This window comes from Salmo salar, chromosome 22 (assembly GCF_965601325.2).
Source record: "Salmo salar chromosome 22, fSalSal1, whole genome shotgun sequence".
In the NCBI taxonomy this organism is placed as follows: Eukaryota; Metazoa; Chordata; class Actinopteri; order Salmoniformes; family Salmonidae; genus Salmo; species Salmo salar.
Window position 1 is genome coordinate 12,913,322 of NC_138312.1, and position 17,557 is coordinate 12,930,878.

The 17,557-nt window shown below is 44.8% G+C and overlaps 1 protein-coding gene across 4 annotated transcripts in view; it reads left to right on the forward strand.

Moving 5' to 3' along the window:
- Positions 1-17,557, forward strand: part of LOC106582759 (semaphorin-3F) — an 81,186-nt gene that overhangs the window by 44,336 nt on the left and 19,293 nt on the right. For 2 of the 4 annotated variants that reach the window (XM_014166157.3, XM_082967373.1), the window contains exons 3-6: positions 12,338-12,498; positions 12,586-12,648; positions 14,557-14,676; positions 16,043-16,129. In XM_014166157.3, coding sequence (XP_014021632.3) covers positions 12,338-12,498; positions 12,586-12,648; positions 14,557-14,676; positions 16,043-16,129 — 431 coding nt within the window. The remainder of the gene's footprint in view (positions 1-12,337; positions 12,499-12,585; positions 12,649-14,556; positions 14,677-16,042; positions 16,130-17,557) is intronic. The other 2 variants (XM_014166159.3, XM_082967375.1) reach the window with 1 other exon arrangement.

The following is a 17,557-nucleotide window of genomic DNA, read 5'->3' on the forward strand; positions in this document are numbered from 1 at the left end:
AAACAGCGTTTTACTATGGCATTGATGTTGAGGAAATCGTTTCCCTCCAATAACCGGCAGTCAAGTCAGCACCACAAATTAAATAATTAAAATTAGAAAACATTGGTAAAATATTATATTGTCATTTAAAGAATTATAGATTTACATCTCTTGAACGCAATCAACTTGCCAGATTTAAAAAGAACCTTACTGGGAAATCACACTTTGCAATAATCTGAGCACTGCGCCCAGAAAAATACGCGTTGCGATACAGACTAGCCGTCATGTTGGGGAGATCTAAAATCGAAAATACTATGTAAATAATCCATTACCTTTGATTCTCTTCATCAGATGTCACTTCCAGGTATCACAGGTCCATAACGAATGTAGTTTTGTTCAAAAAAGCTCATCATTTATGTCCAAAAATCTCCGTCTTGTTAGCACATGATCTAAGCCCGCCGGACTTCACTTCATGAACGAGGGGAAAAAATATATTTACGTTCGTTCAAACATGTCAAACGTTGTATAGCATAAATCAATAGGGACTTTTTTAACCAGAACATGAATAATATTCAAGGTGGACGAATGCATTCTCTTTTATAACGTATTGGAACGAGGGTACCCAACATGAACTCGCGCGCCAGGTGTCTAATGGGCCATCATCGTTCCATGGCTCTTGTTCGGTCAGATCTCCCTCCAGAAGACTCAAAACACTTTGTAAAGGCTGGTGACATCTAGTGGAAGCAATAGGAAGTGCCAAAATATTCCTCAGCCCCTGTGTTTTTCAATGGCATAGGTTTAAAGGTAATACAACACATCAGGTATCCACTTCCTGTCAGAAAATGTCTCAGGGTTTTGCCTGCCAAATGAGTTCTGTTAAACTCACAGACACCATTCAAACAGTTTTAGAAACTTTAGGGTGTTTTCTATCCATATATAATAAGTATATGCATATTCTAGTTACTGGGTAGGATTAGTAACCAGATTAAATCGGGTAAAAAAAATTATCCAGCCGTGCAAATACTGCCCCCTAGCCCTAACAGGTTAACTATTGAGAAAGTATTATTTTCTTATATGTAGCAGCTCATCAGTCGGGTTGCAAAGGGCCGGAAACTTTCCAGTACATTTCCTGAAATTTTCCTGAAATTTTCCATGGGAAGGTAAGCCCGGCAATTTGGGGAATTTTGCTTAAATTCATCAAAAAAGTTAGCTTATAACAATTAACCTTTTTTGTGGGTACACATAAGGCAATTCTCGGTCTTGTGGCATATTTTGGTTAAACTATCCCCAATTCAATGGAATTGCAACCCTCTGCATGCACAGTGCACTCTTCCATCACATGTACAGCTGATTCTCAAGATCTTGCACGTTAATGAGATGCTATTGAGCCCACACTACTACACTGTCTGAGCAAAGGACTACATGCTTTCTGGTAAGTTTTGATTACAATACTGCGTGGGGTGAATATATTTTGTATGACATACATGCTTTTTTGTTAACTAGTAAATTGTAGCCTACAACAAAGTGTGTATAAATCATTTCTAACTTAACAATTTCGGCTATTTAGTTTTTGCTACCATGTGGGTTTTAGCTTGCTTGAGCCTGCTGAGGAGTGTTAATTCACCTGTTTCCATATGTGTTTAATTTTAAAACATTTATCTTTCAAATGAGTTGTTTAATCTAACTGCTTAACTATTTATTGTACATGGAAATGTATTTGGGTTTTTTTTTACTCATTTTTTTCTAATCTTTACAGGAAATGCCACGGGCGCTATCTGATGTGTGGAGACATTTCACTGCAGCTAATTTAGAAGGAAAAGCTGTCTACATTTGCAAATACTGTGCCAAATCATATGTGAAGAATGCAACAAAGATGCAGAATCATCTGGCCAAGTGCATAAAGTTCCCTCAGCACTCACATCAAGCAACCTCTGACAAAAGTCCCTCTACTTCTATTCATGGTGAAAAGTATGAATCAGACACCTTATCGATAGCAACAGCTCATGGTCCTCCTGGAGTCAGAAGTTTTTTTGACTCAATGGAGGAATGTAGTCAGAGAAATGCTGATGAATATCTTGCTCAAGCTGTGTATGCAACTGGTTCACTTCTGATGCTCACAGGCAATGTGTATTGGAAGAGATTTCTGAATGTTCTTTGTCCAGCATACACCCCTCCAACCAGACATGCTTTATCTACTCATTTGCTGGATGCAGAGTTCAACAGAGTTCAAGTGAAGGTCAAGCAAATCAAAGAGAAAGCAGACTATATTGCAATCATCTCTGATGGGTGGTCGAATGTTCGTGGGCAAGGAATAATTAACTACATCATCTCCACCCCTCAACCAGTATTCTACAAGAGCACAGACACAAGAGACAACAGACACACCGGTCTCTACATTGCAGATGAGCTGAAGGCAGTCATCAATGACCTTGGACCACGGAAGGTATTTTCACTGGTGACAGGCAATGCTGTGAACATGAAGGCTGCTTGGTCTAAAGTGGAGGAGTCATACCCTCACATCACACCAATTGGCTGTGCTGCTCATGCATTGATTCTGCTCCTCAAAGACATCATGGCACTGAACACAATGGATACACTCTACAAGAGAGCCAAGGAAATGGTTAGGTATGTAAAGGGTCATCAAGTTATAGCAGCAATCTACTTCACCAAGCAAAGTGAGAGTAATAAGAGCACCACATTGAAGCTGCCCAGCATCACCCCTTGGGGTGGTGTTGACATCATGTTTGACAGTCTCCTGGAAGGTGAAGGAGTCTCTCCAAGAAATGGCCATATCACAGTCTGCCGATATGAACAGCCCCTTCAAGAGGATCCTCCTGGATTATGTATTTTGGGTGAGAGTGGTAAGCAGCCTGAAACTCCTGAAACCTATAACAGTAGCCATTGCACGGATTGAGGGAGACAATGCCATCCTGTCTGATGTTCAGACTCTGCTTGCAGATGTAAGAGAAGAAATCCGTACTGCCCTGCCCACTTCGCTGTTGCTCCAAGCAGAGGAAACTGCAGTTCTGAAATACATAAAAAAACGTGAATACTTCTGCCTGAAGCCCATACACACCACAGTGTACATGTTGGACCCCAAGTATGCTGGCAAGAGCATCCTGTCTGGTGCAGAGATCAACAAGGCCTATGGTGTCATCACTACTGTGTCTCGCCACCTTGGCCTGGATGAGGGCAAGGTTCTTGGCAGTCTGGCGAAGTCTACTTCCAAGCAAGAGCTTTGGGATGGAGATGCAATATGGCAGTCATGCCAACATATCTCATCAGCCACCTGGTGGAAGGGACTTTGTGGATCTGAGGCTCTTTCCCCTGTTGCCTCCATCATCCCATAAATCCCACCAACATCAGTTGGTCGTTGTTTGGGAACACACACACACCAAAGCACGCAACAGGCTGACTACAGGCTGACTAATACAAGGGTTGAAAAATTGGTGGCCATCCAGGCACATTTTTGGCTTTTTGAGCCTGACAACGAGCCATCCTCAACAAGGTTGGAAAATTACAGTGAAGATGAGGACTCAGAGTCTGTTGTTCAAGAGGTGGACATTGAGGAGGTCCAGGGAGAGGACATGGAAGCCTGAGAGGAAGACAACCAAGGTGAGCAAGGTGGCTCAGTTGGTAGAGCATGGTGTTTGCAACACCAGGGTTGTGGGTTCGATTCCCATGGGGGGCCAGTACAAAAAAAAAGAAATGCATGAAATGTATGTATTCACTACTGTAAGTCGCTCTGGATAAGAGCGTCTGCTAAATGACTATAATGTAAATGTAAAGCTTTAGTTTCTAGACTATAGTTTTACAGATGTATGTTGAAAATGTTTTTGGGAGATGTGATGGATCATTGGGGATCATTCAATATTTTGTTTCTTTTGTTGTTCAGTGACATCTTCCCATGTGAAGAGTTAACTAATTTAATTAAAGTTAAATTTGTAACTAAATTGTTTTTTATTTATTTCTATTGGAAGGATTTAATCATTTGCAATTATGTCTACTTTTGACTAAAGGTTTATGTTTCTGTCTCCATATGATATGGTAAATATATCTAATGCAAAAAACATCTACATTTAAATAGAATTCATATTAATTTGCATATATTCCCGTTAATTCCCATATATTCCCGTTAATTCCCACAGAAAGTTTCCACCTCTGAATATTCCCCAAAATGCACAACCCTACTCGTCAGTATGGTCAAACAGCATTGTATGCTCTGTATCATACATGCAAGACGTCACACACACACACCACCCACACATGCACACACACACACCCCACACACACGCATGGCTGGAGACAAGCCAAAGCAAGGTGAGCCGAACCTTTCCATTATGGTACTCTGAGTGGAAACAGGGAATTCAGACAACATGCCGGGGATGCCTGGGCAGGTATGTGGGATTTTCTGCTGTCTGCACCTTCCTTCCTCCTCCCCTCTCCACCTTAGTGCTGCAGGCAGATCAGGGAAGATCTCCAGGTCTGATAGCGGCTCCTCACACAGGAAGAATCATGTCGGGCTGAGGGGCTCCACAAACTCTCACAGCGCAGTTCACTCCCCAGCAGATCCTCACACAGAGAAACCTGGGCAGGTATACAATGGGTCTCTCTCTCTCTCTGTCCACCAAGGACACAGCGTGACCCTGTCCAGCTGCACCCAGTCCGTGCCCCAGCCCCCAACCCCAGCCTGGGCCCCAACCCCAGCCCCAACCCCCAGCCCCAGCCAAGCCGCCTGTCCACGCACCTGGTAGAACAGAACAGTGAGGGAGCAGAAGGATCAAATTAACAGGTGGACAGACAGACCGTATCATTTTACCACCAGATGTCACTGACATGCTGGCCTTGGTCTGTGGTAGACAGAGCTGTTCACTAGTTACATTCTCAGGCCTACCTATGATGTGATGCTCCATTAGGTCTGTCGCATGTTCCATTAGGCCGAGGTCATCCCATTATCGATTGCAATACCTTTTTTCGTTCTCCCTCACCTGTCAATCTCCCCTGAGCTGCAGTAAATGGGACAGGTGCTTAAATTCAAAGTCTCTTTCCTCCTAAACCTTATCTCCTCATCATAACCATAAGGTCCTGGGAAACACCTACACACACACACACACACACACACACACACACACACACCAGTGGAGTTGAGCCGTGTCTGGCTGTGGGTGGTTGTGGTTACAGAGGCCTTTTTGAGAGCTCCAGTGGTATATACCAGATCCTTCTGCTCTGGATGGAACACTTGTACCCCATCACTGGTGGAGTTTTAACACCAGTTTGCACTGAATGTACAATTTATATGAAGGGAACGTTTTTCCTCGATATGCTTCCTCTCACTTTCAATATATCGATATGAAGATAAAATGATCTGATTCGCAACTGAGAAGAGCATTTATCTCGCAAGGATCACGTGCAAATACTAAATGTGCACTCACTGAAATTGAAGTCGCTTTGGATAAGTGGAATATAGTATTATATCATCACCGAATGACTTCGATCTACTACTCAGTGTAGATGATAGCTTTCCCATCCCATCTTGGTAGGATGATGTGGATTTGAGAGCCGTCATCATACCATAACTGGGACATCACCATGCCTCTACCAGTAGCTTAATTACAGTGGAGACATGCTGGAACCTGCTTATGGCAAAGGAAATTCATACTTCTCAGCTATGCCAGATTGCACTTCAATTTGCCCATGGCCCATGGCGACGGGAAAGGATGCGCTGAATGAGAAAGATACGCCGTTCACCAGGAGTACTGGGTGCCAGTCAGTCTTTCAGTCCAGTGTACTGTAGGTGTCACAAAAGGATTGCTAATCTGATTCGGAGGTGAGAGCGCTAAGTAGCCGTATAGCCAGTAGCCCCGTCCTGGCTGTGGCTTGTGTTCAATCCTGTGTTCATTCCTTCGTCCATATCATGTCCTACAGTATCCCTTTTGTGCTCAGTAATTCTGGACAGATACAGAGGAAGAGGACAGGCAGGCAGGAGAGAAGCAGACATCTCACCTCAGTATGGATCCCGTTCAGTCACTCCCTTAGAGTTTCCTCCCTCCCTCCCAGTCTCCAGATCCCCAGTCAGATGCCATGCAGGGGCATGCTTTACTGTACGGTTGGCACTCCTGATGCTTCTCATTCAGCCAATTTGAAACTAGAGACACCTCCCGTGTTTGACAGTACAGTCAGTTTAGCCACAAGGAATGTGCGTCGCAGAGTCCCATGCCAAGATTTTTTTCCTCTGTTTGGTTTTATGTTAAACATAGCCAGAGAATGTTTCCATTATCCGATAATGCTCTTTGCTTACAATGGGAATTTGCTCTGAGAAAGAAAATGCAGAAAGGAGTGAGATGTATTTTTAAGATGATTGTTGGATGTAGTGATCGTTCCAAAACACAATTACATGAAATGTTCATTTTGCAAAACAAACCACAGTACACAAGTAGTATTTAATGTAACTTAAGACTGTAATTATTCTATTTTAAAAGTGATTCATTTAATGTAATGTTTTGATATCATTTCAAGGCAGAGAGCATGCACCTCCGCTGTATATTTGTTTAACTAAACTCAGTAAAAAAAGAAACGTCCTTTTTTCAGGACCATCTTTCAAAGATAATTTGTAAAAATCCAAATAACTTCACAGATCTTCATTGTAAAGGGTTTAAACACTGTTTCCCATGCTTGTTCAATGAACCATAAACATTTAATGAACATGCACCTGTGGAACTGTCGATAAGACACTAACAGCTTACAGACGATAGGCAATTAAGGTCACAGTTATGAAGACTTAGGACACTAAAGAGGTCTTTCTACTGACTCTGAAAAACACCAAAAGCAAGATGCCCAGGGTCCCTGCTCATCTGCGTGAACGTGCCTTAGGCATGCTGCAAGGAGGCATGAGGACTACAGATGTGACAAAGGCAATAAATTGCAATGTCCGTACTGTGAGACACCTAAGACAGCGCTACAGGGAGACAGGACGGACAGCTGATCGTCCTCGCAGTGGCAGACCACGTGTAACAACACCTGCACAGGATCGGTACATCTGAACATCACACCTGCGGGACAGGTACAGGATGGCAACAACAACTGCCTGAGTTACACCAGGAACGCACAATCCCTCCATCAGTGCTCAGACTGTCCGCAATAGGCTGAGAGAGGACCAGACAGGACTGGCAAAGAGTGCTCTTCACTGACGAGTCGTGGTTTTGTCTCACCAGGTGTGATGGTTGGATTCGAGTTTATCGTCGAAGGAATTAGCATTACACCGAGGCCTTTACTCTGGAGCGGGATTGATTTGGAGGTGGAGGGTCCGTCATGGTCTGGGGCGGTGTGTCACAGCATCATCGGACTGAGCTTGTGTCATTGCAGACAATCTCAACGCTGTGCATTACAGGGAAGAAATCCTCCTCCCTTCCTGCAGGCTCATCCTGACATGACCCTCCAGTATGACAATGCCACCAGCCATACTGCTCGTTCTGTGCGTGATTTCCTGCAAGACAGGAAAGTCAGTGTTCTGACATGGCCAGCGAAGAGCCCGGATCTCAATCCCATTGAGCACATCTGGGACCTGTTGGATCGGAGGTTGAGGGCTAGGGCCATTCCCCCCAGAAATGTCCGGGAACTTGCAGGTGCCTTGGTGGAAGAGTGGGGCAACGTCTCACAGCAAGAACTGGCAAATCTGGTGCAGTCCTTGAGGAGGAGATGCACTGCAGTACAATCTGTTGAGGACAGACGTTCCGCTAGCGGAGCGCCTCGCCAATATCCAATGATAGAAATACAAAAACCTCAGAAATGCAATAATTAAAATTTTTCAAACCTACGACTATTTTACACCATTTTAAAGACAAGACTCTCGTTTAATCTAACCACATTGTCTGATTTCAAAAAGGCTTTACAGCGAAAGCAAAACATTAGATTTTGTTAGGAGAGTACAGCCAAAAACAAACACAGCCATTTTCCAAGCAAGCATATATGTCGCAAAAACCCAAAACACAGCTAAATGAAGCACTAACCTTTGATGATCTTCATCAGATGACACTCCTAGGACATTATGTTATAAAATACATGCATGTTTTGTTCAATCAAGTTCATATTTATATCCAAAAACAGGTTTTTACATTGGCATGTGATGTTCAGAACATGCATTCCCACCCAAAACTTCCGGTGAATTTACTAAATTACTCATCATAAACGTTGACAAAATACATAACAATTATTTTAAGAATTATAGATACAGAACTCCTTTATGCAATTGCTTTGTCAGATTTTAAAATAGCTTTTCGGCGAAAGCACATTTTGCAATATTCTGAGTACATAGCTCAGCCATCACGGCTAGCTATTTTGACACCCGCCATGTTCGGGGCTCACTAAACTCAGAATTACTATTAGAAAAATTGTATTACCTTTGCTGATCTTTGTCAGAATGCACTCCCAGGACTGCTACTTCCACAAGAAATGTTGTTATTGTTCCAAATAATCCATAGCTGTGTCCAAATACCTCCGTTTTGTTTGTGCATTCAGGTCACTATCCAAAGGGTAACGCGCAAGCGCATTTCGAGACAAAAAAAATCTAAATCTTCCTTTACCGTACTTAGAAGCATGTCAAACGCTGTTTAAAATCTATTTTTATGGTATTTTTCTCGTAAAATAGCGATAATATTCCAACTGGACAATAATGTATTCATTCAAAGAGGAAAAGAAAAAAACAGCATGGTCGCGGGACCGCGCATATCCAATCTCTTTGTCACCAGGCAGAACACTGACAAACTGAGCTACCATACTCTGCCCAGAGACAGGAGACGCCTCAATCCGCTTTCTGAAGGCTTTAGAGAGCCAATGGAAGCCTTAGAAAGTGCCACATAACCCCACAGATACTGTAGTTTCGATAGAGAACCAAAAGAAGAACTACAAATTCTCATACAGGCCACTTCCTGCTTGGAATTTTCTCAGGTTTTTGCCTGCCATATGAGTTCTGTTATACTCACAGACACCATTCAAACAGTTTTAGATACTTCAGAGTGTTTTCTATCCAAATCTACTAATTATATACATATTCTAGTTTCTGGGCAAGAGTAGTAACCAGATTAAATCGGGTATGTTTTTTTCATCCGGCCGTGCAAATACTGCCCCCTATCCACAACAGGTTAATGCAGCTGGTGGCCACACCAGATACTGACTGTTACTTTTGATTTTGACCACCCCCTTTGTTCAGGGACACATTATTCCATTTCTGTTAGTCACATGTCTGTGGAACTTGTTCAGTTTATGTCTCAGTTGTTGAATCTTGTTATGTTCCTACAAATATTTACACTTGTTAAGTTTGCTGAACATAAACGCAGTTGACAATGAGAACCACAATGGAAATAAGTCCCAGACTTTATTGTGTGTTATCCTTGATGATTTTATTTATGTGCATGTATGACTTTTTCAAGTTTTATGTGTGCTTGTTTTTTAAAATGGTCGAATTAATCAACTAAACTAAAGACAGTTTCTTTTTTGCTGAGTTTATGTTTCCCTGATTAGTGATTTGAATTAGAGGCTCCACTGAGTAGCTACTGTGTATCCCGAATGGTACCCTATTCTCTATGTAGTTCGCTGCTTTTGCACTATGTAGGGGACGGATTCAAGCAGAATGTGCAGATAGTAAGTGTCCAGCTAATTCAACATTCTCTGTAGGTTTCTCAATATCTGTTACAGTTCATGTATTTTCTTCTTTGTTGCCAGCTGGAGAATAGAAGTGTTCTTAGCAGCCAAATTCAGAGTTCTATATCTGTAGGTTGTTGGTCTTAAGATATCTCTGTCTGGGCGCTACACTTGAGCTATTTCACTGAGGGTTAAACAATTTCTATGCTCTACATCAGAAATGATAGAAATTGATAAAAAAAGATTTTGAGAGATGGAGAGAGGTTATTGGAGTATAGAGAGGCAGTTGAGAGATGTCCTGACAGACTGACACTAGAGGCTGGTGTGACTGATAAGGTTTGTGATGGATGTCTGCCTGTCACATGAAATATTCCTATGTCTGTCTGTCTCTCTGTCTGTGTCTGTGTCTCTCCTATGACCTTGGACTTGCTAGGGACTTTGGCACTGCCTAACCCCCCCCCCCCCCCCCCCATGCAGTCAAGCGTTAGAAACCGAGCAAGCAGGCGGCAGCGGTTCCATTCAAATGACCCTGAGTGCTAATCTCAGCGCGGAGGTGATGAATGCCACATGTCAGCTGGTGACGGCTTGTCCTCTGAACTCAGCGTCTCCAGTATCCCCTCAGCCTGGTGCTCCAGCCAGCAGCACCACGGGATGGGACGGGAGTGATGTCTAGGCACGGCAAGGAAGGGCTGGCTGGCTGGTGTCCCGCCTGCTGATGACCTGAGTTGATAACAAAACAGGGCTGCTCAGACTGGGGTGTTTATGAAGGGAGATGACCTTTTAATATGTGTGTCGTGTGTGTCGTGTGTGTCGTGTGTGTCGTGTGTGTCGTGTGTGTCGTGTGTGTGTGTGTGTGTGTGTGTGTGTGTGTGTGTGTGTGTGTGTGTGTGTGTGTGTGTGTGTGTGTGTGTGTGTGTGTGCGTGCGTGTGTGTGTGCGTGCGTGCGTGCGTGCGTGCGTGCGTGCGTTCTGTATCTGCTCTGGAAGGGGTGCTCTTGTCTGTCTGTCTGGGTTAGGGTTAGTGAGGGTTAGTGCATGTGTTTGGAAGTGCATTCACGTTAACAGAAGGAGAAAGGGAAGACGTCTTGCACTATATATCACCATATCCTCTGTGTGTGGCTAGATCACACCTGCTAAACCATAACAATACCGTTACAGAGTTTCCAAAAGACAGAAGCTAGTGCTCACCACGTTAACAGCTGCCAGCGGGTCCATGTCAGTATTACAGTTACACCATCTCCTGTGTCTCTGTGTGCAGTGGAGAGCTCCCCAGCTCACTCAATCACTTCTCCCATCTGGGTAAACACAGTATTATACACTTTTATTTCCACATGGACAGATGTTCACTAAAGCTGTTGTGGGGAGGACTTTTTTATTGAGAGTAATCTGTCTCCAGCTTTCTCCTTTCGATTCAATGCAGCGTGCAATTCGGTGCAGGGGAGTTGAGAGGGCTCTGGGTATGTGGTAGACGTTACAGAAGACAGCGGGTCATTTGTCTGCACCCATTGGGAGTGGAAAATGAACAGGACTTCCATCGTGGTGTCCTCTGGGATGTTCGGGATCCAAGTGCTGGATCAACTTTCCCGAGCTGCACGGAGAGAGAAGGCCCACCTTGAGGGAGAGAGATAGATTGTCTGTCAGATTCCCGCCCAGCTCAAGTCTTCTCTCACAACCTCTAATGGAGCCATTTTCATACCACAGCAGATTAGCTGAAACTAATGGCAAGAGGAGTGGGATAAAGTTCTACTCTTGTGTCCCAGACCTCCCATCCATCTGCCCTCACGCCCGCTGATCTCACACAGAAGCGCACACACACTAATCCACGGCAGCAATCTGCCATTAACGGCAGAGATGAGTCATTTGCAAGAGATTTCATTTCCAGATTGTTTAAAAACCATTACGATGAGTTCACATGACATTTAAAGCTACGTGTAATATTGGACTGTGGTGTGACCAGAATGTTTCGTTTCTTTTTTAAAGAAGTTGTTCCTCTCTGTGGAGTTGTTCTCTACAGGTGGCCCTACAATACTAGAACACTAGGACTGGAGTCACGTTACAAGTCTTCCATTACCAGGGCCAGATCAGAGATGATAGAGGGTATCTGGCACGCAGGCTGTCTGCTCCCATGTTTCAGCCTCCTCTGTCTCTCTCTCTCTGCCCTCCCCTGCCCCCGCCCCCACCTCTCAGACAGGCTATGAGGTTTATGATGGCTTATGATATTGTGCAGCATGGCAATCTACATCAAAACACTCTTCTTGTAAACTCAGGCTAAGTTTTCTTTCTGAGTGTGCCTTCCTTTAGTTCCCACGTTACAGCAGAACAGATTGCGTCCATTCCCTGCTAGTCTTGCATCACCCACAGTCTGACGGGCACCTTTTTTAAATTTGACTTTTTACACAGAATGAAAACGTCTATGGAAATGCTCTTCGTGTGTCACGTTTAGGATGTGTATATTACATTTCTATACCATGAGTCAAACCAAAACCATAATAACAGGCTGTGAAGGTCCGTATTGCATGCAGAACAACTGACTCCGAACAACAGATTGGAGTAGCAGGCTCGCTCCACCACAGCAACTGTAAATGTTTGCTGGGTAGTGGGGGGGGTCAGAGGTGTTCATGACGACAGTGATTAAACCTATTTCTCTCTCTCTCTCTCTCTCTCTCTCTCCCCTCTCTCTCCCCTCTCTCTCTCTCTCTCTCTCTCTCTCTCTCTCTCTCTAGAGCTGCGATCTACTGGCACTGCCCACCACTTCTCCTTCCTGCTCAACTCAACAGACTACCGTATCCTGCGTATGGACGAGGACCACGACCGCATGTACGTAGGCAGCAAGGACTACATCCTGTCCCTGGACCTGCATGACATCAACAAGGAGCCGCTCATTGTAAGAGACGCCCTAAGCCACCATTGATCCTAGACCTGCTGTATAGTGAAGCGTTAAAACTAACCAGCTCTTTCCTTTCTCTCTCAGATTCACTGGCCTGTGGCTCCTCAGAGGAAGACAGAGTGTGTTTTGTCGGGGAAGGATACCAACGTAAGTACCGTACTCTCTCAACCATCGTGACATTTGGGTTAGTTGTGCTGTTGACATCATTCATTCGTTATCCAATATACCCTCCCTTTACCCCTTTGAATCATAATCCGTTAGGGTCTTCCCTGTGGCTCAGTTGGTAGAGCATGGTGTTTGCAACGCCAGCATGGTGTTTGCAACGCCAGGGTTGGGGGTTTGATTCCCATGGGGGGCCAGTATGGGAAAAAAAAATAAAAAAATGTATGAAATGAAATGTATGCATTCACTACTGTAAGTCACTCTGGATAAGAGTGTCTGCTAAATGACTAAAATGTAAATGTGTGAAGGACTGTAGCTGGAGGCTAGAGCTCCTGTTTAACCACATCTGTTTCAGAGGTTCCTTTACACACACACACACACACAAGCCCCCTGTGGACCTGAGAGCACCATTTAAATCCATATCAAGGTCTGATCCTCCTCTGAATTCTCTGTTGATTTGTTCACACATGTCAACACCCCCACACACAGCCCTAAGGGGTGTATTTGGGCAGTGGCATGCAGGACGTGGTATGGTGGAGTGGAGAGGTGATGGGGGGTATGGATAATAACTGTGCTCCCCTGCTGGTATTGAGAGAGCAGGCCTCTGTTTATCCTACTGGAATGTTCATTTAAACGTGCTCGCTGACCCGCACATCTCACCGCCTTTGGTTACATAGTATGGGCCCCTGTGTGTGCATATGCATGTATGAGCTAGCGTGTGTGTATGTGTGTGTTGTGCAGGCATATGTGAGAGAGGGGTGGAATTCCAACACCGTAATAATAAAATATTAAATTGGCTGTAGACATCTTGGCAAACCTGGCCCCTCTTTAGGGAATGACAGATGATGACAATTCAAAAGCAATTCAAAGGGGATGTCAGTTCAGGCAAGAGGTCAAATGCAATCATGCACACTGCACTCTTGGGGGGAGCACAACTGTGGAATGAATAATGCACACACCTGTGCACACACACATGCGCACACACACAAACACACACACAATTAAATGAATTGACTGGTGTGCATCTGTCATGTTGTTTGGGTGAGCTATGCTAAAATGGCTTATCCCCTATTCTACACACATCTCATTGTGGATGGTTGGTACATCCTTTTCTCCTGCAACAAGATGGACAACATGCAGCACTCACAGAGATCGTATCTGCCCGGACTGGCCCTAGCTGTGTAACCCTGTATTACTGTGGCCAGCAAAGAGGACTGGCTGGGTTTAAGGCAGGGGGCCTGGCTGAGGTTAAGGCAAGGGGACTGGCTGAGGTTAAGGCAAGGGGACTGGCTGGGTTTAAGGCAGGGGGACTGGCTGGGGTTAAGGCAAGGGGACTGGCTGGGTTTAAGGCAGGGGGACTGGCTGGGTTTAAGGCAGGCTGACTGGCTGGGTTTAAGGCAGGGGGACTGGCTGGGTTTAAGTCAGGGGGACTGGCTGGGTTTAAGTCAGGAGGACTGGCTGGGTTTAAGTCAGGGGGACTGGCTGGGTTTAAGGCAGGGGCACTGGCTGGGGTTAAGGCAGGGGGACTGGGTTTCCATACAGCTGGTAGGAGAGATTAGGGGCCTCAGATCGTAGAGGCACAGATCTGTTCTCATTACCAGCACCTCCCGGAAGGGGCCGCTGACCTGTCCTATTCTAAAGCCGGACTCTGTGTGTGTTTGTGTTCCAGCGTGCGTGTACGAGTGTGTGCGTGTGTGTGTCCAATAAAGAAAGCCAGCAGGGAGTAGTACTGCAGCCAAACACCAGAATCAGATCAATCAAAAATGGTAGCTGAGGGTGAGGTGGTTAGCTGAAGGTTAATAATCATCAATTTGACATTTTGTTTTTCTCAGAAGGCTTAAAGGAGATTGTCCTCGTCTCCTATTATCAACGTTTTTTGATTTTCTCTTTCAGGGGGAATGTGGGAACTTCATCCGTCTGATCGAGCCGTGGAACCGGACCCACCTATACGTGTGTGGAACAGGGGCCTACAACCCCGTCTGCACCTATGTGGACCGCGGACGCAGGTCCCAGGTAACCAGAGACGAGATGTATCTGACCATGGTGACACTGACCCCTGAACTCCCCCTCTTTCAGAGTCAGATCTGTCAATCAACCCACCTTGTCTGTCATTGTCACGGTCTGTTCCTTTTCTCCACTCATTTTCTGCTCCCCTGTTCACATTGATTGCTCTGTCCATGGTCTTGTGAACCCAGAGAAAGGCTTATAGTGAGCTCTCCACAGATGTGTAACTCTCCTTTATCCCGGCACTTTGTGTCACACTGTTATGGTGGCTCCTGTTGGTGAGGCAGCTAACTTCCACCATAGGAAGCTAACTGCCAGCTATAGTACCGTTGAGAAGAGCATGTTGAAAGTGTGTCTAAAACAACTGCTACTATTTCCCCCCTAGCGGCTGTCTCCCCCCCCCCCCCCCCCCCCCCCACCTGTTTATGTGTAGTGTTCTGGCCTGACTGGGAGGCTCTGAAAGCCCATCATTACTGATGGAGCCTCTCATCCATCACCGGCCTTGTAACTCACCCCCGTCCCTCCATTCCTCCCTCTCTCCCTCATAGACCAGCAGACATCAGAGCTTCGGCAGCTGCCATCCCCAGTGCACACTTACTGTTGCTATCCCGCCTGTTTAGTCTCAACGTTTAATTGGAGGACTTGGGTTTCAATGTACAGGCCAGTCGTCCCCTTGTCATTCATCCACTAGCTACGTCACTTGAACTGTAAAGGTTTTCCTTGGGTAAAATTAGAGGTGTAAACAGAACCCATTTGTTTGGGAGTTCTCCCAGTGTTCGTTCCAAAGGCCTCGCACGTGTTAAGTCCTTAGACAGCTAACCAAGGTTTTCCAGATACGACCTGACATCGCCTTCTCTGAGATCACTCCCGCCACCGTCCTTTTTTCTCTCTGAGCTCCTTTTCACCTAAATGGGTCGCCCTTTGCCTCGTTTGTCTTGTTTATGTTGCTGAACCTTGGCTATGTGTGCACGTGCATGGCATAGCATGTTTTCTGCATGTATCTGGCAACCTAGATAGAGGCTGGTACTGATACTCATCCAGATTGATTTATGCACATGACATCATCGCTGAACTCTCTGTTGAACTCTCTAGCGCGGTTTACTAGAGTTCTGATTTGTTACTTTTTTGGGTTCTATTCTCATCTCTGTCAGTCTTTACATTCCTCATGGAGTCCAAACTAATTTCTTCTGTTGTGGTCATGTTTTTTTGTTTTTTTTTTACGGTTATGGGTCTTTCTTTGAGCTTTTTCTGTTCTGCTCCTGGTCAACTCTTCGGTTGAATTTTCACTGAATTTCCATTGGTTTTGGGGTCTCCGGTTGGGTGCAGCCGATGGGACCTTCGTGGTAATCGCGTGGCACGTGTCCTCTTTTTTTAGGCCCACTACCTGCAGGCGGCCCAGTCCGGAGGGAGGACCAACCGGGCGGCAGATTTCACCACTACGGCAGGGCCTGTGGAGCCAAAGGTGGGCCGTGGGCCGAGGGGAGGCTACTGTAGAAAGGGGCTTGGGTCTGGGACCTGGTCCTGGGTCAGGTGCCCATTTGGGGTCTGAGAGGCCCTGTCTTATCATGTTCCTCCTGCTGAGATTCAAAATGGACGCAGCTGACTATGGTGTGGATGAAATGAGGTGTTTAGAGATTTGGATGAAAGTGTTAATGATCACAGTTAAATAGTAGAACGGATTTATTCATAGGGTAAGTTGGTTAGTATAACAGAGTCCAGTCCTTTACATTCACTAGCATCCAATATGGCTTGATTTTTGTGACCTCAAAGGCCTACTTTAAAAAAGGGATTTTACTGTACTTGGTCTATAATTCATCTTGGCTACTAGAATGTTGAGAAATAGGCTACATATTAATATCAGCCGAATCATTCAAAGGCATGCAATAAAAACATGTGTGGTGGAGGACAATGGCAAGATCCATTCCAATGAGTACCACAGCAAGTCATAAAAAATACACAACTTTGGCAATAAAATATACTGTCAAAAGTTTGCAATAAATGCAGTCTTTACAAATGTAGAGAATCCTGATTCACCCCAGTAGCTTGGTAAACAAATGAATGCTTTGTAAATGTACTGCCTTCACATGTCTTGGGAGCCATTCAGGGAGGGTATTTACTGAAGCTACGTCAAGTGGAACCATAAACACCAGGGTATAACACCGTCAACTATAGCAACCTAGCTTCAGTTCGAAACAGTCTGCAAACAGTCTTTTTTGGGGGGAGGGAGAAGTGTATTTGTCCAACTCGCCTTTTAGTCAAATATGTAATCCTGACGTGTGTAATAAGCATTTTTGGGCATGTGATAATTAATTGTCAGCTAAGTGAAAGGACAGTTTTCTTAGGCGCAAAAGGAAAGCATTACGTTTTATGTTTCTTAGAAAGACAATCTGTTTAGGTTCTCCATTACTGTGCCTAAATCACATGCTCTACGTTCAATCACAAATGTTGAACTAATACAACATTATTACTATTATTACTACCAACCTTCAGTAGTACAGCAAGCTACTTGACACAATGTTAAGACAGATGCTAGAAATGTCCTCCTGGCTCGTAGACCTCAGCTATCCTCCGCATCACTAACACTAGGAGCATGGTGGATGAGTTTTGGATCGCTCTCTGCATATTTTAGCTCAAGCACTCCATCACGCTGATAACTGGCCTTGTACGCGTCGTACTCCCTTGCTCAGAGCTAATACGGGTGTGTGAGTGTGTGTTTTACGTAGTTTCAAGTAATGCCTTTCTCGCAAGCTCTTTCCCAACAATGCAGTAATCAATATCCGTAGTACTATAAAATAAAGGGAAGTAGAATAAAAACACACAAGAAATAGAAATAAGAGGAACACGAGAAAGTAAGTAAGCTATAAACAGGCTATAAACAGAGTCAGTTCCA